Source organism: Trachinotus anak, unplaced genomic scaffold, assembly GCF_046630095.1.
Source record: "Trachinotus anak isolate AG129_WGS33_773 ecotype Australia unplaced genomic scaffold, CSIRO_AGI_Tana_v1 ptg000019l, whole genome shotgun sequence".
Classification (NCBI taxonomy): Eukaryota; Metazoa; Chordata; class Actinopteri; order Carangiformes; family Carangidae; genus Trachinotus; species Trachinotus anak.
The window spans coordinates 19,174,166-19,194,961 of record NW_027273870.1 but is presented as its reverse complement, the minus strand read 5'-3'; the positions used below and the strand labels follow the sequence as shown (position 1 = coordinate 19,194,961).

The 20,796-nt window shown below is 40.9% G+C and overlaps 2 protein-coding genes across 3 annotated transcripts in view; one reads left to right on the top strand and one right to left on the bottom strand.

The window, feature by feature from the left end:
- Positions 1–15,977, bottom strand: part of gstcd (glutathione S-transferase, C-terminal domain containing) — a 49,299-nt gene extending 33,322 nt beyond the window's left edge. The window contains exons 1-4 of the mRNA XM_071503497.1: positions 15,324–15,977; positions 13,782–14,240; positions 12,145–12,414; positions 8,252–8,345 (exon numbers count right to left, since the gene is read on the bottom strand). Coding sequence (XP_071359598.1) covers positions 8,252–8,345; positions 12,145–12,414; positions 13,782–14,240; positions 15,324–15,731 — 1,231 coding nt within the window. The 5' untranslated portion in view covers positions 15,732–15,977. The remainder of the gene's footprint in view (positions 1–8,251; positions 8,346–12,144; positions 12,415–13,781; positions 14,241–15,323) is intronic.
- On the top strand, positions 15,547–20,783 carry ints12 (integrator complex subunit 12). 2 transcript variants are annotated; one of them, XM_071503499.1, is made up of 7 exons: positions 15,547–15,567; positions 17,241–17,404; positions 17,548–17,706; positions 18,353–18,534; positions 18,697–18,856; positions 18,999–19,142; positions 19,936–20,783. In XM_071503499.1, the coding sequence occupies exons 2-7, from the start codon at positions 17,249–17,251 to the stop codon at positions 20,497–20,499; spliced, it is 1,365 nt and encodes a 454-aa protein (XP_071359600.1). In that variant the 5' UTR covers positions 15,547–15,567; positions 17,241–17,248; the 3' UTR covers positions 20,500–20,783. The 2 variants fall into 2 exon arrangements, with proteins under 2 accessions (XP_071359600.1, XP_071359599.1); XM_071503498.1 differs by lacking the exon at positions 15,547–15,567 and adding an exon at positions 16,213–16,349.
- The last annotated feature ends 13 nt before the right edge of the window (positions 20,784–20,796 follow it).

Here is a 20,796-nt window from a genome sequence, read left to right as displayed (position 1 = left end):
GTAAGAAACACTATGTAATCCAAAACCCACTATAAGCTGTCTGAGGGTTAGGCAAATTGTGTCCTCGCTTCGTACCCACACTGCAGTGCCTCACTAGAGAATATTGAACAAAACAAAACTAAGGAGACAAATGAATATTCATGATATGACATTTGTAAGGAGCTCATCATGGAGGCAGCCAGTGGCTCTGCATTTAAATGGGCACAACTCAAACATCACTGCAAATAATGAAACTCTCTGGTAACCCTCCAGGGAGTCTAGATGTGTTTGAACTTGAATTGTAGAAATAAAGTGCCAATTATCCCTCTAATTGGGAGTAACAAAGCTGGTTGCCTGTTGTGCTTCGTCCCATGTTCATTGCGTATCTTTAAATCTCCAATTTAAAGGCTCTAATGAATTCAATTAATTGAGAATGAGAGGAGTGATTTGAGAGTAACAGCCTGGTGTTTGGAGCTGTAAGCCCAAGGTAAGGTGTGAATGTAATACTAGCACGTAGTTCCAACATGCATCCTCACCAACACACAATAACAACATTTTAAAATCACATCTATGTGTTTTTATATTAGCATATGCTGTCAAAAGCTCTTTGATCTCTGGTTTTAATAGCAGGTAATTTTCCTTTAATTACACATGCACCAATAGCACTAAGTACCAAAACTCATAATCACACAACTTTGCTTGAAAGCAAACAGAAAATCTGAGCACACTTTTACACATGCAACTTTTGTTGTGCAGTATGGCTCTTAATATGGCAATGTCGGTCTGTCAGTTGGTCTGTCACTGAACTATCTCAACAACTATTGTATGAATTACCATGAAATTTTGTAAAACCATTCGTTGTCTCCAGGCGATGAAGCCTTCTAATCTTAGATTTCTACAACATTTTATACAGTCATAGTTCCCAGTCGATGAAATCTGATGACTTTCTCCTTTGACTTTTCCTTGAGTACTACCATGTTAAGGACATCTGTGGTTTTGAGTCAAATGTCTGAACAACTATGGGATGGATTGCCATGAAAGTTGCGATAAACATTCATACACCCCTTCAAGATAAACTGTAGTCACTCTGGTCACATCCACTGACTTTTCATCAAGTGCCACCACAAGATCAAATTTCTTATCTGGTCAGATTCTCAGTTTTCCTTTTAGAAATCTGCTGTCCTGTTTCATGTGGACATGTGTGATGGAAGTTCAAAGTCTGCCTGGCAATTTTGCTCTTGAGGAACTAATGCCTATGGGTCTTCCTTTGCAACTCTTAGATTTCCTGATCAAAGACTCTACAAGACACTCTGAGGTGGAATATTTCATTTGGAATGGGGCAGTTGAATTTTTTAAAAGTGACAAGATAAATAAGCTACATTAAGTGTTGGGAAACTGGATACAGACTTCAAGGATTGATATGTGTAGAATTTATTTGTGTGTACACAGCAAGTGACTCAGGCAAAAGTCAACCTGCTGGTCTTCCATCCAGATTTACTTCGACATTTGTCTGGCAAGCACCTTTTGACCAGCAACTGACAGGCAGACAGACTTTTTGTGAAAAATCATCTTGCCCTGCGCCTCGACTTTGCCCTTGTCACCTTTTTTTTAACTCAAAGCAAACCGAAAAAAAAAACACTAATGCATTTGGAAGAAAGGGAGAGAGAATCAGTCAACAATATTTCTAACTAAGCTGATGTGGTAATATGCAGGCCAGTGGTTAAACAGATCTGTGACTGAGCCTGCTGTGCATCTCTCAGCAGTGCTCCATTCAGCCTGACAGCTGGACAGGAAAAAAACAACCATGTACACAGACTCCAATTCAGTTGAATGACTTAAGTGTGGTTCACAGGCTCCACGGGTATGAAAGGGAAGATGTAATTATGTTCAGTTAAACCTAAACCAAAATATTTCAATCAACCACATTTCTACTTTTTCCTGACACTGGATGCTCCACTTGAGAGCACCACAACAAGCTGTAAAGGCAACACTGACCTACTGTCACCTGTTACAGATGTTAGGATAAATGTGTTGGCAAAGAGTTGCCTATTTACACATCTTTTAAGTCATGTTTTGTCCAATTACCACCCTCCTTTTAGCCCTAATTTGGTCTCCACCAACTCTTCAGGGAAATATCTGGCTGTTAAGCTGCTAAATGCTCCACTATGATCATCAGCTGAAATGTTCCACAGAGGAACTGCAGATCACATTAACACTTGGATCAGTTCTTAATACAAAAATATTGATTAGAGCAGCTTTAACTCTCACTAGACTGTCATATGATGTGAAGTTTATATAAGTGAAATTCCTGCCTGAACCCAGAACAATACAGATATTTGGATCAGTATCCTCATAATACCAACATCCACTCTGTGCAATCTGATCTCTGGTTGAAACAGCCTCGAAGTGCTATGTCGAGCGTACTCTTTCCTCAAGTACTTCCCACATATTACAAATGGGTAAAACTCTATGTGAACTGTTATATCAGACAGTAATCAACTGTGAAGGAAACAATTCTCAATAAGTGGGGGAATGAAATTACCACAGTATTCCTTTATTTAAAGTTAACATTAATGCACTGGTGCAAAGTGCAGCTAAAAGAAATTGTATTGTGTCCTTAGGGTGCCTAGTCAATATATCTACTCTACTCTAATATCTACACTGAGAAAATTAAGAAAATGTAAGGGGTAATTCATAAATCTGGACTTGAATCAAATCCAGCTAATTATCTTCATCTAAGTTCAATAACAGTGAGATGATATGCCTGAGGGGAAATCATGCCTATTACAGACAGCCAAACTGTTTTAACAGTGGATGAAACAGACACAACAGTGCTGTCTCAGAACACATTCAACATCTTTAAATCCAGGTCACAGAGAGGCTTTTATAAACATAGGAGGAAAAACTACAAATCTACCTACATAATAAAATACCTGTTAACTGTTACTCAATTGATATTCCATCTCTCATGCATCTTACAGACAGCTCCTCCAATTCCCAAACTAATATGGTGAATATCTGAGGGGTATCTGGAAACTGAGCATGACAGATGTTTAACTACTCATTAGGACTCAGAGTGTAGAGTGTAGAAAAAAAAACCGAGCAAAGAACTGAAAAGCGTGGGCCATGACTTCTGGTGAGACAAACATTTCTATTGGGAATGAAATTACAAAGAGGATGATGATGCAGGAGGATGTATGTGAAGGAGTACGAAGGTCCTGCTCAGCTGCAAACATTGCACTCCAACTGTGTTTAATGCTGCCTCGGGATGCTGTGAAATCACTTTATACTGCATGGCCATCATATTGCTGAATAGCCATTACTACAAACATCAACCCCATTAAAAGCTACAATCACCTGCTATGTTATACAGGCTGAACTATCTTATATACAGTAAGTAGAAAACATGCACAATACAGTACAGAGAGCTCGATGTTACATGACAATAATATAAGAGCTGAAATTGTGTGTAGACTTTGTTAAATATGTTTCGTCACGGTTGCTGCACGTGTGCAGTCAGATTGATAACTCACTCTTCCTTGTAAAGCAGAAGACAATGCTCTCGAAGCAGCTATAATAAATATTTGCATATTAACAATGGATGACATAACTAAGAGGTGGCTCGTAATGATGAACTCACAAAAAAATAATTTTTGTAGCCTCTTTCATTTATTTGGTTTTACATCACTCTCATCAACATCGTTTTGGCCACAGCAGGCAGCTGTTTTCAGCGGAAAACGCTTTGAAGACCCACTGTGCACATCAACTTCTTAGCTGCTGCACAGGCCCAGCACACTGGTTAGCTGCCAGTTGGTGTACACAGTGAAGCTTTATCAGCTACAGAGCCATATATTTCATTCAGGAGTTAGTGGAGATCAAAACAGATCTAAAGGGAGTAAACAGAGAGTAAATATAATATAAACTTGAAACACAACTCTAAATGAATATCTTTGTTGTTCAGTATCTACTGGATGCGTTACTTGGCAACTATTTGCTACCAAGTTCTGAAAAGGTGATAATGTGTCGATGTGGTGTTTTCAGCATGTTCAGCTTCACATAAATGGCAAAAAAAACAAAAAAACAAAACAGTTATTTCAGGTTCATGAAGAAACCGAGCTCAGGTAAAAGTGGAATGAAAAATGTTTTTTGACTGTCAACATACAGTGTACGGCATACAAGAGCTGAGAACATAATGGAGATGTCCAAATGTTCCTTTTTGAGAGATGTTTAGAAGGATTTACCTTTTTGGATAGAAATAGAAACCTTGACTGGATATGCAAAATATATGATATGGTGTTAATAAACCATCAAAGCCAGATGACTGGAGCTCTGTCTAGCTTTGAAATTGTGCGTTATTTACAGGAGAAACAAGACAATTGATTAATATTTGAACAAAGCCAAAATATTCTTCTTTGCTGGTTTTCCAAGAGGTGCTGACGTTTCCTTTCCCCCGTTAACAGGTTCCCAAGTCCAGTTACCACTGACACAAGATGCATGCATGTGGATTTCATGTTGGGATAATGAATTATAACTGGGATGACAACTGTGATAATATTTCTCCAAATAACCACAAGGTATTGTGCGTTGTTCAGCTTTTTTCTTGGCTTCAAAGTTTCTATCAAACCACCTATAAAAGAAAGAATCACACCAGACAAGTGTGGAGTTTGTGAAATCTCTATCATATCTCTGCTGCAGTCAAAGCTGGGAGACAGAGACAAATGGGGCCAGTTTTCGCTCCAGCAGTTCAACTTCTGTCATACTCTTGTAGAGAAATAGAAAAAGGCACCGAAACTCGTCTCATCTCCTTATACCAAAACAAGCCTGGAGGACCTAATAGCAGCATGTCTCACGCATGACAACTATGCGGTTTTCCCACCAGCCCTCCCCATTTTTTTTTTTTTTTTTTTATGCCTCATTGTCTCGTTCACCCCTCTTCCCCTGCCTTGTTTTCTCCTGATAACCCCAGTCTCTCCTCATGCGGCCTCACCCCTATCTCAATCTCTCACTGTCACACACTCCATCATTCTAGTCTGCTTTATTCGCTGCCTTCCCTCCTCCCTCCATTAAGTGAAGCAGGAGACAAGACATTGGCTGCTTTATACAATGGCCCCTGTATTCACAGAGCTGTTTACCTGTCTGCAGACAGCCCTCAGCACTTTTAGCAAAGCAGCCATTCACAGTGGTCCTTTTGTTCCTCTATACATTATGCACACCTGAACATCTGCATGTGGGATTCATTACCACTGAATGTAAATTAGTTGGGTCAACAGACTACAGTAATATATAAAACAAGGCAGGAGCACACACTAAAAGTCTGAAAGAAATATAAGTGCAGCCAGAAAGTATCAAGGCAGTGATATGGTCTTTATTGTTTTGGCTCTACACCATAATAATGCATTTCAAATGAGAACAACTACAAGATGAAAGTGCTGACGTTCAGCTTGAAAAGATCTTGGAGGTTTTCACACCCATAGTGGATGCGCAAATTGTAACCCTTCTCAACCTCCGGGCGTATGGATAAAAAGAGCTAAAATCTGTACATTGCATGTGGCTGTGAAGACTCAAATTAAAGCTGAGCATCAGCACTTTAACCTCCTGGTGGCTTTTTCATTTTAGATCCAATGCTCTGGAGAACAGAGCCAAAACTATCCAAATATTTGCAGACTGGACTGTTTATGCACTTACATGAAAAAGATAAGCCAATACATAAAAAAACATAAGACTGTTTTCAAAGACGTGTGTTATATTAGTTTTGCAGGTATGGAAATATTTCTGCATACGTAAGGGGAAAATGCTGCAATTTTCCCTGTAGTACTGTATGTGTAGGCGTGTGTGTAGCCTATGGTGCACACTGCAGGGGCAGATAGATGGGAAAGCCCACGCGCTAGGGTTCCGGACAAATTGGCTGCCTTTTCGTCTCTGCTCCTCTTTAATTACACAGCACTGAAACGCAGGGGCTACCTACCTACCAAATACTGCAGCAGGAGATATCAACAGTGCCGTTTATCATGCAGAGTGCCGAGCAAAGTGGTACAGCTAAAATTTAGTCTCTCTCCTCGATCCTCACTCTCAGAATAGACGCACTGCCCACATCATCGAGAGTACTTCTGTTTAGATGTCAGTAGGGGATTCTGGGATAGAAGCGGATGATTAAGTTGTACTGTGGACAACTGTTTTGACTTTAATCCAGCAGTTTGTCCTTGAAAGGAAACAGTGACTATCAGGTTGAAGTGCTGGCTTTCAATTATACATACACTACCACTACTGTTGTGTTTGATGGTGTTCACATCCATATTAGGTAAAGACTCACAGCCCTTTTTATACAAGATCACTCAATTGCAATGCAGGACAATGCAGCAAGACAGTGATTCCAAATGTACATTGAAAAAGTGTGATTGAAAAAGTGCATGAAGCAAACCAAAGTGAGGATGTATGCAGTACAGACCGTCATTTTCTTAACTTCATTGATTGGTAAGGATTTGAAACAAATGTTAAATATGATGACTTTGCTAATGTCTGTCTCCGAAAAATTGGGGAGACTGTGTATTAAAAAGGCTACAATTCATACACTCCCCATCTTTTGTCGATGCAAATGGCCTCAAATTAATGGCCCTAATATACATAATAAACCAATTAAAGCAACAGTTTAATTGAGGGTCATACTGGATTGATCAGAAAATGACATTCTGTCATACAAAAAAAAACTTCCTGTGAATGTTTTGTGCTGATGTAATGAAAAGAAAAATCCTTACATAGTGACATTAAATCTTACATTTTTTTTTTTTAATTATTTTTTTGGGCTTTTTATGCCTTTATTATAGATCAGTGGAGACTGACAGGAAAGGGGGTGTAGAGAGAGGGGAATGACATGCAGGAAAGAGTCGGACCGGTCGAGAGTCGAACCGGTGACTGCCCTGCTAAGAGCGTCTTGCGCTCAACATGGTACACGGCCTAACCACTCGACTACCGGGCCGCCCCATTAAATCTTACATTTAAATTTACATGACAAAGTGCTCAAACAATATAAAGAGATGGACCAGTCAGACCATTCTCTGTAGTAGTTTTTTGTGGGTTTTTGTTGTCTGGTTTAGAGTCAAAGTTATACTTCACTGATATGATAATAGTGTAATAAATTGGAAGCTCGGCCTGCACAAACACATGAGCTCAAAGAGGGAGGAAGCTGAACTCCTGGCACCATATACATCTCAGTAATGAAATGTTTTTCTGGTTGAATTTTCCCATGTCCTCTGAGAAGTGGAGGAAATGAGTGATGAGTCTGAGGTTCTGCTTGTCACAATTTTCCACAGAAGTGAAAATGAAAGGACGCGAGAAAAGGAAATGTCTAAATATTCATATATCTACATGTGTCTTTATCAACTGCCTCCATTTTCTTATAATAATAATAATAATAATAACACTGATATACTGCAGCTGCTCCAACGCTTGCACATATACCATCTAGCATCACTGCAGTCGCCTCACTAAAGAAGAAAAACAATGTAGGCAAGGCAGAGGGAGACAAAGAAAGAGATATTTCTTTCTGCTTCGCCAGTGCCACCTGGGGCAGCAATCAACAACCCTTCCACTGCCTATTAGATACCGCTCCCACTACAATCAGTATCCACTAAGGCATATGCACAAGTTTGACACTGCACATTAGTTGTCTGTGCCTCCTGTGTGTGCAGGGGTTTTGTGTGTTTCTGTTGTGCTAAGTCTGTTTCTGTCACAGACCTCACCCCGGCAACATAAGGAGGATAACACATCGAGATAAGCACTTTAAAATTCATTGGAGGGGGGGGCTCATGGGAAAACGCATTCCAGCTGAGGCTGAATATGAAGCTTTGCCAAGTGTCAGCAGCTGATTTTTTTTTTTTTTTTTTTGTGGGGGGCGGGGGCAGCAAGGTGCCATTGAAAATTAACAGGCCACAGCAGCATGGGAAGGTTTTATGCAAATATTTATGCACATTCCTCACTCTTGCTCCATATACATTATTTGTTTTGACTTTGGCCAAGTAATAAGGTGAAAGAAAGAAGGAGCAGGGAGTGATGTAGAAGCATACCGATAAAGAGATGGAGGAGGCAAAGAAGATGACAGAAGAACGTTTTGATGCAGATAGAAAGAGGTGTATTAGAACGAAGTGAAGAGAAACAAAACAAAAAAATTTTAAAAGAAAAAAAAAAAAAGTACCGCAAACAAAAGAATTCAAGGGCAGAGCAGCAGAAGAAAAATGGAGGAAGCAAAGTGGGGAGCCACAAGGCAGATTGACTCTACCTTCAATGGGGTTGATAGCTCCTGGTAAACTGTCCCACGGGAGGGTCCAGGCAGGGCAAGGATGAGGAGCAAAGACTGCCTCGATGCCATTTTCCTAAGGGAGGAACACACAAGCACACACACAAACACACAGGTTACCATAGAAACCCATCTACAGCCTTGAGGTTCTGCGGTCCAAATCGTTGTAATGAAGCAAATCAAAGAGAGCTGCTCTTGAACAAGGCTTTTGTTACCTTACTCACGCTGATCTGAAGCTATACCTGAGGAAAACCCACCATTGGTGCACTTATTACTCTCTCAAGAGAGAACAAATGTTTCACCAGCACAATACATGCTCCTGCAGGAACATTCAGGACACAGAAAAGGTAAAGCACTCTTTTCCCGTTCCCTCTTTAATAACAAGAGGGTTAGAACAATAAAAAAGTACTTAGAGACGGTCTATAAAGGCAGGGAAACTGTGTCAAGTCATTATTGTTAGAACTAAATTAATTTTAACTCGTGTCTTTTGGAAAAATCTTTCATGACTGCTGCACATTTGCTTTTTACATGAATGGCCCTCCTCATTAATACCGAGAACAGGTCCTCCATAGCCACTAATAAACATGAATGAGTGTGTAAAGGGGAAAATATCATTCATCATTTTTTTTTCTTTCCAAGATATAGTGGTATCTGACAAAAACTCAAATTAATAATTCAGAAGCTACACTAATATACTAATGTGACATCTTTTGCAAGTCTTTCCTTGTTGTGGGGCTTTTTTCAAATATTGTATATTACTGTTTGACCAGCAAACCTGTTGTTATTGTGGCAATGTATTATTTTATGATTACTGAACTGAAAAAAAAGCAAACCATCAACAACAGTACCCATAGTGTTATACAGGTGCATGGTATACTTAATATCATAGCATATTGCCTTGTCACAGTAGCGCACATTACAGATATTCACCAAGAAACCAGAGAAACATAGTACGATGCAATGTAATGCAATACAAAAGCCCAGCAATAAACACAATTTTAATGAAAATATTTAGTTGTCAGCAGTACCACTTCACTAGCTATGGCATGGGACTGTCCTGTGTGATGTTGTGTTACGTTGCAGTATGTCAAAATATTCTGCCTTAATATTTTTTCTACTTCTTTTACATTAATGGAGGAGCAAAAATATCAGAAACATCTGACAACATAAAGCAATTAGAGCACCACAAACCTTTTCTAACACAGTTTCCCACAGAAGCATATTTTTAGAGAATTGCTCTAATTGTAATGAACTGGGGGGGGCTTTAATATTTTCTATCACTGGATGAAGGCGCTGGAGGTACATTGACTAAGTGCAGCTTGGCTTTAGGAAAAGGCCATAATTCATTTAATCTAAACAAGTGATTCAGTTTGAAGCTGTTCCAACAGCCATGGTCAACAATGACTGTAACTGATTTAACTACAAGTCTAATACTACTCAATGTGGGTAAGCCAGTAAAATGTATTAGCACATTCAAAAGCACATAAGCTGACTGTGCTAATACCATGGCTAATACCTAACATCTATATTGACCTAATCTCCTTAGCACAAAGAAAATAGTCCGAACTATTAAATTGTATAAAACAGATCAAAATCATCAATATATAACTAATATATATCAGTTGAGCATCATGGTCGAGAGTCAGAGCCTGAAAACAAGCTTGGGAGCAACTTAATCTGCCACAACAGAAATGTTAAAGGAGAAGCTGCAACAGTGTGGTCCACAAGATCAGCATCGTGTCTGTGCTGGTTACATCATATTTACAAGATGCATCAGTCACGTTCTAAAGCTGCATTAAGGTGGACGTTACATGTAAAAGGAGACTTTGTTACCCACTTGACACAAGACAAGAACAACTGGGCTGGTGTAATGGCGATCAATGGCTAAAACCTTCAACTGGACCAAGACCAAGTATATAACCTGCCATATACTGTACAAGAGATGCTTCCAAAGAAGCAGACACAGACATTCAGTAATCCAAAAGACAAACTTTCCTGTTCTTCCAACAGAACACCCAGAATCTATTTTTGCTGCTATCAGAGATTACGCTGTTGTCTAATGTTAGCAACTGGAAAAGTAAGAGCCCTGTCAATCAAGTAGGGAGTAGTAGCAGACAAGTTTCAATCTTGCATTGTGGTGTTGGGGCTACCCTTTTGTTTACATTTAGTTGGCAGGTTGTGTGTCAACACCTCATTGCACAGGCAGTTTGACTGGCATGCATCACCGTGTGTTAAGTGAAGTGAGAAAGAGGCAGTGTTTATGAGCCATTTATACTGTGGACGGTGCAGCGAGATGAGCCTGGTGCGTCTGGTTAGCAGCAGTGAAGGATCACATGTCATCGAGTCAGACGACAGACCTCTCTGTCTCTGTGTACTTGCCTGGGCAGACACACAGTCATATATGAGAACATATGAACACACACGCACAAACGTGCGCACACATACACACACACACACACACACACACACACACACACACACACACACACACACACACACACATGCTTGCACACGCACACACACACAGGCACCTTGGCCAAGACATCACAACAGCTGCACTGCAGACATGATGGTGGCGACACGCAGCCATCCTTGTAATCCCGCTAGGCAAGAAAAAAAAAAAAAAAAAGAGAATGGTGGCCATTGTATGTGTATGTCTGTGTGTGTGTGTGTGTGTGTGTGTGTGTGTGTGTGTGTGTGTGCTCTCATTGCTCTCCGTTTTAATGTCTGATTTCAACCAGCTATGAAAACTGTCATTTGAGCACATCTGTGCTTTAACTACATTTCATCCGGCAACATGGCACGTTTAAGACACATCCCATCCTGACCACCCAGCTCACTCAGCCTTCCCGTCACTTAATATCACAGTGTTATAGACACTTTGCCAGCAGAAAATCACAGAAAGATCTCTGGTGAAAGAGCAGAGCAAGAAGGCCAAGTGAACAGTCTGAAGGCTCAGGAGTGAGAGGTTAGTCAGGGCTGAGCAGACAAACTCATTTTAAACAGCTGGGGTTGTTTATATCCTGCTGAAGAAAAACTAGTCCAAAAAATGTTGCGGGGGCAATATTCAGAGTGCTATGGAGCAAAGTAAGCTATAAATGCGTGTGACTGTGTGTGTGTCTTACCAATTCTCCCTGTGGGAACTCTTTTTTAAGAGTATGGACACATTATGCTAGTATTGTGGGCTGTCTTGTCTCTTTACACCAAGATTTTCAGCCATTACTAGAAACTACTTAGTCTGGCTATAAAACACTGTTTTGTTCTGGGCTAGATTCATTGTTTTTATTGGACCTGAAATGACGATAAGCTGAATGTGCGCTGTCTGCACTACTGCAAGTGGCAACGGGATCCACTGAGAATACTGAAGTAAGCATTTTAAAATGTACTGAGAGCACTAAAATAAACAGATACTGTTTTGTTTTAAGAAAGGTCACTTTTTTGTTAGTTTGTCTTGACTGATAATGTCATACAAACGACCTCTGTGAGAAGAAAACCATGTGTACAGATAAGCATCCTAAAACCTTTAAACAGCCCACTTAAAATGTTAATCCTGTGACTGAAAGCACTTAACGTTTAGGCATTGGCAGAAAAAAAACGAACGTTTCAGCAATTAAGAAAGTCTGCCAGAAGCCATAACATTAACTTAGATCTGCACTCCTGAAGGCACAATCAGCTGAAAATTGAGCCATGAAATTATAGGGATAATGGTTAACAACCAGTTAGAGCCTCCACACCGTCTATCTGTGCCATGAAGGGACAATGGGAGACAGCTTCTTCGATTTACAGTCTGTAAATGTGTGTGTTAGAGCAAATATGTTTGGAGTACACAGAGGAGTAAAGCATGAGGAGAAATAAGGAAGGAAATGATAATTTACTTTAAGTTTAGTCATTGTGGGCCTGGGGCCACCAACAAAAGGCTGCTCTTCGGTCATCTCCTGGTTGTCTTCTGGCTCCAGGAGGCTAGTTGGGTTGTCCTCAGCTGACGGCTCTGAGAGTCTGGATGTGGACACATTGGGGATGGAAAGAGTCATGCCACAAGCTCTGGCTGCCCGAAGGACCCCTGGTACCTCCTGGACACGGCTGTACCAATGCAGCAGGTGGGGGAGCCGATGTAGAGTGCCTGCAGCGTGAGCCTGGAGGGAACACTATCAAAGGCAATGGGAGGAATGAAAGAGAGAAAGAGAGAAAACAAGGAGATACTGATTAAATGACTCATCTGACTTGCTATTGTCCAGCACAGCGAGATGTCTGGTTCCACCAGAATTCACTCATAACACTGGTGGACAGACACACACAAGGGGCAGGCAGGAAAAATATCACAACAGCGTTGGCAGGTGGGGAGGGTTAAGGACACAAAAAGAGACGTGATCAGAGAAGCAGTGTCACTGTGTCTGACTGTGTATGGGAGACAGAAGAAAAAGTGAGGGACACAGACGGGGAGGCAGGAAGGGGCAACTCTGCAGTACGACAAGTGGGTGGATAGGGAAGGATCCGTAGTGGCTGCATGTGTCATGGACAGTAATGGCCTTTAAGAGGAGACACGCTAGGCTGAGTGTGAAACTGGAAACCACTGGAGCACAGCTGACTACTAAAAGCCTCATTGTGGGAACTTCAGTTCGTTCCCACAGTTGAGGACAAACTGGGAGACAGCTGTAGGGAGAAATGTAGGTCGGGATCCACTTCACTGCCTGACAGTGCAGCATCCTGATCAATAACAATATATCACTGAACTAAACAGCAGTGGTACTCTCTGGGCTACTTAAATTGCTGTAACCAACTTTGCTTGTAAAATATGCAGTCATTATGTGTCATGAATATGTAGCAAGTCTTGCAGACAAATTTTGAAGTTCAGAGTTTTTATGGTCAACATAACAACCCAGCAGTTCTTGATCTGTTGCAGAGAGAAACATGTTCCCAAAGTAAAGTAATTGAAATGCATTTCAATCTGCTGCATTTGAATAGAGACTCTGCCATACACTGTTATCACCCTTTGCCAGGTGGCTCTGGACCACCTCTGAGAGCAAAACCTGTGCCAAGTCTTCCGCAGTGTGTCTTCTTAACTCAAGTTTCTGCCTGGATGGATCTGAAAGAACCTGGATGTACTGTCTGCTCACCCTGACTGGAGTCCCAAAACCAAAAGTCATGCATAATTTGACAAGTCATCATAATAATGGCATTAAAACGCAAGTAAATACATGTAATGGGGGTCTCGTAGCCTGAATGGCACCATCTATATGGTGACATCAGACCTCAGTCATGTGTGTTACTGTTTATGTTGAGAGACAAAGCCTTGCATGGCTACACTTGACCTCTTATGGTGCAGTAATGGCACTTTTGCTGACAGTAAATATTGTAAAGATCAACAAAGGGAACACACTAAGATTAAACTGGCATTTCATGTGTGTACTCATGGATCCAAAATTATGTGATAACTTTAGGCAGTAGTAACAGCCACAATGATTCATTAATGACAACACCCTCAAATATAGATCATAAACTCCAAGGCCCTTACCAAGTACTGATAGATGCATGGCAGCAGCACCACATCAGTCAGTGTGAAGTACAGTCCTTCAGCAAACACACGCTCCAGCGGAGGAAGATCTGTGGTCTTCACTTTCCTGATCTCAGAGTTCTCTCTAGTGGTCAAAGCTGGAACTGAATCCACCGACAGCTTGGCCAAAGCAGCCCTGAGCTCAAGTGTATCACAGACCTGAGCTGACTGTCCAGGTTTGGAGTCATTGTCCACATCCCCTTGGCCTCCAGGGGACTCATTCTTTTCATTCTGCCTTTGCTCTTGGAGTTTCTGCCTCCGTATTTTGTCATCGTTGTGGACTTTGACAGGCTCCGCTAGCCTTTGCTCTAAGGTGAGGATGGAGAAAGGTAGCTGCTGATATTGATTTGTGGGATTTTGGAGGTGCTCTTCTACAGCAGAGGGAATGCCAATTTCACACAGTCTGGTCCACTTGCTCACCTGGATGCAACGGCAGGAGATTAGAAAAAGATTTAAGTTTCTGAGGTCAAATACAGCACTGTCTTTAAAACGAAGGACGATGGTTAAATGTTTATCGTGTGAAATGTTATACTGATGTCTGTAAACTGCTGATACTATGAACAAAGCCTAAATAACATGCTGTAACAAAAAAAATAATAATAATCTCCTAGGAAGTTTTAGTGAAGAACTATGTAACTTGGTATCAAATTTTAAGAAAAACTGGGACAAAGTTATGAGGCAATTATTTGAGCTTTGTCAAATGTACTAAGTTTATAAGCAGATTTCCAGAGGAACTACTCCACCGTAGCCAAACTAAATCTGAATTAATTCATGTCATTGATTATTGTACGGTTTATCCTCCATATGTGTTGAATTACATGTTTCCAAATCCACATATATTGAACATGTAGATGTAAATAATGTTTACATGGTGGCATGTTCAGCTGACCTGCCTTGCCCTGAGTAAAAGACGAGGTTATAATAGCAATTGATCTGAATTAATTTTTTGGAAGTGTGTAACTTGGACAACCTATATTTTCCCTATGATTAAAAGCAAATTATTAATAACCTTCTGATGAATTTACTGTTGTGTATCAGATAATGGAAACCCTAAAATTAAGTGTTACTGATATTCTGACTGAGCGACACTGATATAATAATTGTATGCCACTATGCACACTAAATCAGTTTGGGTATTATCCTGTCACATGCGAGGCACTGTGTTTCTATGAAAGGAGGTAAATGGTTTCTTTGAATATTAAGTTCATTGTATCTGGTTACATCTGTACTCACTAAGAGGCTGAGTCAAAAATCTCAGCATCAACTGTGATTTTTAAAAAAAAAGCCAAAATGTATAGTTTCACATTGAAAGTTGTTCTAACATGCATTGCTGAAGTTTTGAATATTAAAGCTGCCCTGGGTTCCCCATGCACCTTGCTGGTAGGTAAAGTTGTACTGTCAACATCCACTCTGTGACTGATGCTAAATGCCAGTGAAAATCATTCAAGCACTTTCTATTTCTCTTGTGTGCATTGGTAATTGGTCTCCCTGCTTTCCACTAACCTCAGCACAGGCCTTCAGACAGGTCTTCTTGAAGCCCAGCAGTGCCAGCACATCATTTCTTGAAGGGTCCACCGCTAAGGTCTTGTTGATGATATGTCTCAGGACCACTGCCAGTCCAGCTCTGCAGAGGCGGCCCGTCTCATCCAAAACAGCAGGAAGGCGGCAGCCCTTCACCAACTGGGGCAGATCCTCCAGCTGAGTGTCAGTGACATCCAGAGACTCTGGCAGCTGAATCTTGGAGCTGGTAGGTTTGCTGGAGACCAGAAAAACTTTGAAAGACTTGCACTCGCAGTACGACAGCAGAAACAGGACGATGGAGGTGTGCAGCGGAAGACGCGGTCCCTCGCTCTCAGTACAAACTCCCAAATAGAGGGAGGGATGCTGCTGCTTTTCGTCCGTGTGCTTCATTGTAAACAACGTTACAACCGTGGGGTAAAAACAGACGGAGGTTTACCTTTATATATGTGGTCGAGTGTCTTATAAAGGTTGGCAGTTAGCACGCTAAAAGCTAAAATACCATTTTGGATCCAACGCTTTAGATGGCATTAATAGATACTCACAACAGCTGTAGAAATGCGCACAGATATACCGGCAATTCCAATAAAACCACGTTGTTATGATACACGCTTCCTGGGACAGCGGTGCTTCTTCTTTCCCTGTGCTAAAGCTGATATAGCTCCGCAGCGCCATCAACTGTCTGCTGTCAAAACCTACCTAAATAGGCACCAAAATATGGTGCACATTGAAACGCTGTATTAATCACACGAAAAAAAAATTATTATTATTATTATTATTATTTTTAACATTTAAACATTTGAATCTGAAAGATCCCGAATCAAAGAAATGTCTAGACTGAGGTTCCGCGCGTAAACTCCGGTCATATTTAACGGTTGCACAGACTGAAAGACGAATGCTCCGTCCCGGCTGCCTGCTTATTTTGTAGGAAGTGTTTCCCTACTGTCTTTTGTTCACCAAAACGAACATACCGGTGTACGGGACAGGCTTTTACCAGAAGCAGAGTGTGAGGTAATGTAACCAAACTAAAAATTATTAATCTGTGAACTTGGTTTTATAACTGACAGCTGAAGGGGAGGTAAGTTTAGCCACTGTGCCCATTTGGGTCCATTGTCGTGAGTCCGGACGAACAACGGTCCAGAGCAACCAGATTAACTCAGTTTGAACGTAAGAATTTATTTAAATTAAAGCCAACTGCTTGAATCAGGGCAATAAGCACATATGGGGCCCAACCCAGAGGACCATCATCACAGCTAATGCGAAACTACTTTGGCCTGTTTTCTGTCCTCCCTTTTCTTCCCACTATATGTTATTATTATGTCATCTAATTTAATTATTATTGATGGCTATGGTCATCAAAGCAAGTTTCTCAAATACAAAAACAGCGATTATATGAGGGGCAAACTGGGGCCAGGCTTCACTGATGGAGAGAAACACTGAATATTTCAGTTCTCCTAAATGTTTCATGTAGAGAGGAAATGTGTTTCTTCTTTTAATGGTAACAGTCCAAAGTAATACAGCTGAATGTGAGAATGGACATTAAGACTGCACATTAAGTAACTTAGTGATTTCAGCTTGGAGGCTGCAGATACAAGAAAGCTTTTGTTTACACTGTGTTGTATTAACTGTAGCAAAGATCTGTTGAGATTATGGGCTTGAAAATACATTTTGTTCTCAGAATCAATGAAGTGTCCATGTCCCATGTTAGCATTTAATCTTCAGCTTAGATCTTCAAAGCCATTCCATGTTATCACTGAAATGTCTATATGTCTATACTCCTGTTTTATCTTTTTATATTATAGAATCAGCAACTTGTTTAACCAAAACTGTCTTATGCGATAGTTGTGGTATCTGATGAAGTTGTAACTGAAACCTAATAAATTAACATTATTTTATTTCCAGTTTAAGCCATGGCTGGACCTGTCAGTCTGGAGTTGGATCCCATCTTCCTAAAGGGATTGAGTTACCTGCACTCCAAGAGTAAAGACTCAGCTGAGAAACTCAAAGCTTTACTAGATGAGTCCCTTTCAAGAGGAAGTGACTCATCTTACCGTTCTTTACAAAAAGTAAGTATTTAATCATGTATTTATCATGATGAGTCTTAATTTGCACTACACCTTATTATTGCTGTTTTCTCTTTCAGTTTCATTGGTGTGTAATTCATGCAACTAAATGCTAAGTACTCTGTATTATTATTGTGTATTGCCAGGATATAGAAGTGTCCAAGGGGTCTGTGTCAAAACTGAACTTAAGTAAACAGGACTCCAAGTCCTCCTCAAGTTCCTCATCCTCCAGCAGCAGCAGTGGCAGCAGCAAATCCAGCTCGGAAAAAACCAAGAAGGAGGGAGAGAAGAGACCCGCTGAGAAGGTACCAGACACATTTTGTATCTTTGTTATCAGAATAAAATTAGTCTCGTGCTCAGAAAGATCTAAAAGCATTACCATTTTTGACACGAAATTTACATGTAAAGGTATGACAAATGTGAAATACCATCCTATATTAGAAAATAGACATCCCAAAATAGATTCAAAACCACATAAAAATATGTCAGTGGCTTTGAGGCTGCCCTGACCATTGCTTTGCATTTCTTTGTCAACTATGTTCCAGTCCTGCTTGATTGCCTGGGAACATGTGTCCCTTTTGAAGAAGTTCACCATCATTTATGAACATTGTTTAAGTCATGATCAAATTTAAAACTACATGACCATTAAAATGGCTGAAAGGAAATGCTGTGTTTTTATGTCTTGGTTTTCAAGTTTCTTTTAGACCTACAGCATCATATTGCAAAGCTGCATTCTGCAAGAAAGACTAAGCAGATCCATACAGTTCAGGTCAGAGCTGATTACACGATGAGGAGAGGAGAGGAGAGTCCAGAGTTTTCCTTGACGTGAAAGATGCACCCATGCATAATTCCATAAAGGACTGCTAGTGTAAAAATGAATACAGTAGCTACATTTTGACAATGTTATGATTTGATGTCAAACTGACCTCTGTCTGTTTTACTGACTAACAGGTTAGGGTTGACTTGGGTGAGGTGGACCCTCCGAAAAAGCCTCGTCTGGAGAAACAGGAGAATCGTTCTTCTCCAATTACCGTTCAGACGAGCAAAGACCTCCTGTCAAACATGAACGACAACGATGAGACCAACGCTGATGACTTTGCCATGGAAATGGGCCTGGCTTGTGTGGTTTGCAGGTACGTGTTAATTATTAGTAAACAAAGTAATTTTCCGGACATCAGTGCATATTTCTGTGCAGTTATTAACATTTCTTCAAGCCTAAAAAGTCAAACATGGTGACTAACCCAACATGTGTTCCTTTTTAAATTCGTTTTTGTTGTGTTTTTTCATTACCTAAGACAAATGACGGTCACAATGGGAAACCAGTTGGTGGAGTGCCAAGAGTGCCATAATCTGTATCATCAGGACTGTCACAAACCACAGGTGACAGACAAAGAAGTTAATGATCCACGGCTTGTGTGGTATTGTGCTCGCTGCACCAGGCAAATGAAACGCATGGTAAGAAAAATGAATTGTATTTTCAATATCAACTTATTATTAATTATTTTGTAGCACCACTGACTAGCTGACTGGTGAGCGCATAGTCATGATACTAGGACCTGTTGTTTGTGTTTTAAAACTACTTGTGTTTGTCCAATAGGCCCAGAAACCTCCTCAGAAGCCATCCCCTGCATCAGCATCGTCAGCGCCTGTTGTCAAAGACACACTGGTGAAAAAGTCAGAGCTTAAATCCAAACCTGACACAACCAGCACCTTCCAAGCCTTCAAAAGGACAGAAGTGAAGGTCTGTGTTTACTCAATACGCCTGTCACAGTGTATGACACTTTAAAAACATGCAAGATGGTATCGATGCCAGTCACGTGTATTAGTGAGATGTGAATGGTTGACAAGCATTTTGCCAACCTGTGTAATAAACGTGTTGTGTCTCTATGTGATATGTACTCCAGTGTCACCCTCAAGTTAAGCGAAAACTAGGATTCTGCATCTTTATGACTGGTAGCAAGTGAGAGAAGAGCAATAGCTGTCAATGTGCAGAACTGCTTTAAAAGGCAGCCTGCATAAATCTCTGCCGAGGAAAATGAGCAGAAAGTATGCACTTATTTTCAAGGATCACACCACTGACTCCTGCTGCTGTATCATTTCTCCAGAGGGAATGGATTTAAAACTTCTCAAAGTACATTTACTTATTGGAGTTCACCATAAACTTATTTTGACAGCAAACATTTTTGCCTTTAGTCAGTGATTTGATTATGTTAATACAGGCCACATTGGCAATGTGTGGCCTGTATGTTTTCACAAACATTGTTTGTTTGTGAAAACAAACAAACAATGTTTTGTTTGTTTTCACTAAAAGTATTGCTCAAGTAAGCAAGTTGAGGCATTATCTAGCCTGCAGGTAAGTCTGCTGATAGACATATCTTGATAAATATGTAGTTTGGCACAAGCTTTATCAAATAAATTGCTTTGATGAACACTGAAATTAAATTCCAGAAATAATAGTGTCTTCTTCATTACAACGTCTATTGAGCTTGTGTTGCACTGTGATCATTGTGATGACTGTTTTTCATTTCATGCAGGCATCCACAACATCAGCCAATCCCACCAGTAGCAGCTCTTCCTCCTCCGGCAGTGGTCTCACAGGTTGGGCTGCATTTGGCGCCAAGACAAACCCCTCTCTTCCTCCCAGCTCCAAACTGGGTTCCTCAGGCCCAAGTGGCAGCAACAAGACCTTGACAGCTCCCTCTGGCCAGAAACCTGTCGGGCTGTCTGGGCTAGCTGGAGCCAAGTCAGGACTTGGAAGTGCTAAAGTATCCGGAGGAGGCAATGGAAATGGCTCCAGCCAGGTGCCTCTGAAACCTCCTCCACCCCTGACTCTGGGTAAGCAGCCACTGAACCGTTCATCGAGCGGAGAAAACCAAGGGAAAGGCTCTGCTTCATCCGGGGCCGGCTCCCCGAGCGGCTCCCAGGCAAGTGCGGGAGGGAACGGAGGCAATAATGGAGGGGGTAACGGGAACAATGGGAATGGATCAAAGGCTGCACCAGGGGACAAAGCACCAACATCTCAGGAGTCTCAGCTTAACGCCATGAAACGGTTACAGCTGGTGAAGAAGAAAGCAGCACAGAAGAAACTGAAGAAATGAACAGAGATAGAGAGAAAAGAAGAAAAGGAGCAGGAGGAGATCCGAGGTAGTAGAAAATAAACGCTTCAACAGTGCGAAATTATTGCCAGAACATTGTGTTTGTATTACATGAGCATCTGTACATGGATTAACACCATCCAGTCAAATACTTGAATCTCATTTTGTGTAAATGCTGCTGGACTCTTGTGTGCCTCGTTCTGTCCTAACCAATCTAAACATTGGAAAAAAAGTGACTGTCACTTTTGATCAACAAATGTCATTAAATATCCTCTTCTTATAAACTGGCCGTAGCATGTG

Excerpts from the sequence above, each read along its gene's own strand:
- ints12 (XM_071503499.1), top strand. The coding sequence starts at position 17,249 with ATGGCTGGACCTGTCAGTCTGGAGTTGGATCCCATCTTCCTAAAGGGA. Across the intron at positions 17,707-18,352 it reads AGAAGAGACCCGCTGAGAAG|GTTAGGGTTGACTTGGGTGA; the intron begins GTACCAGACACA and ends ACTGACTAACAG. Across the intron at positions 18,535-18,696 it reads CTGGCTTGTGTGGTTTGCAG|ACAAATGACGGTCACAATGG; the intron begins GTACGTGTTAAT and ends TCATTACCTAAG.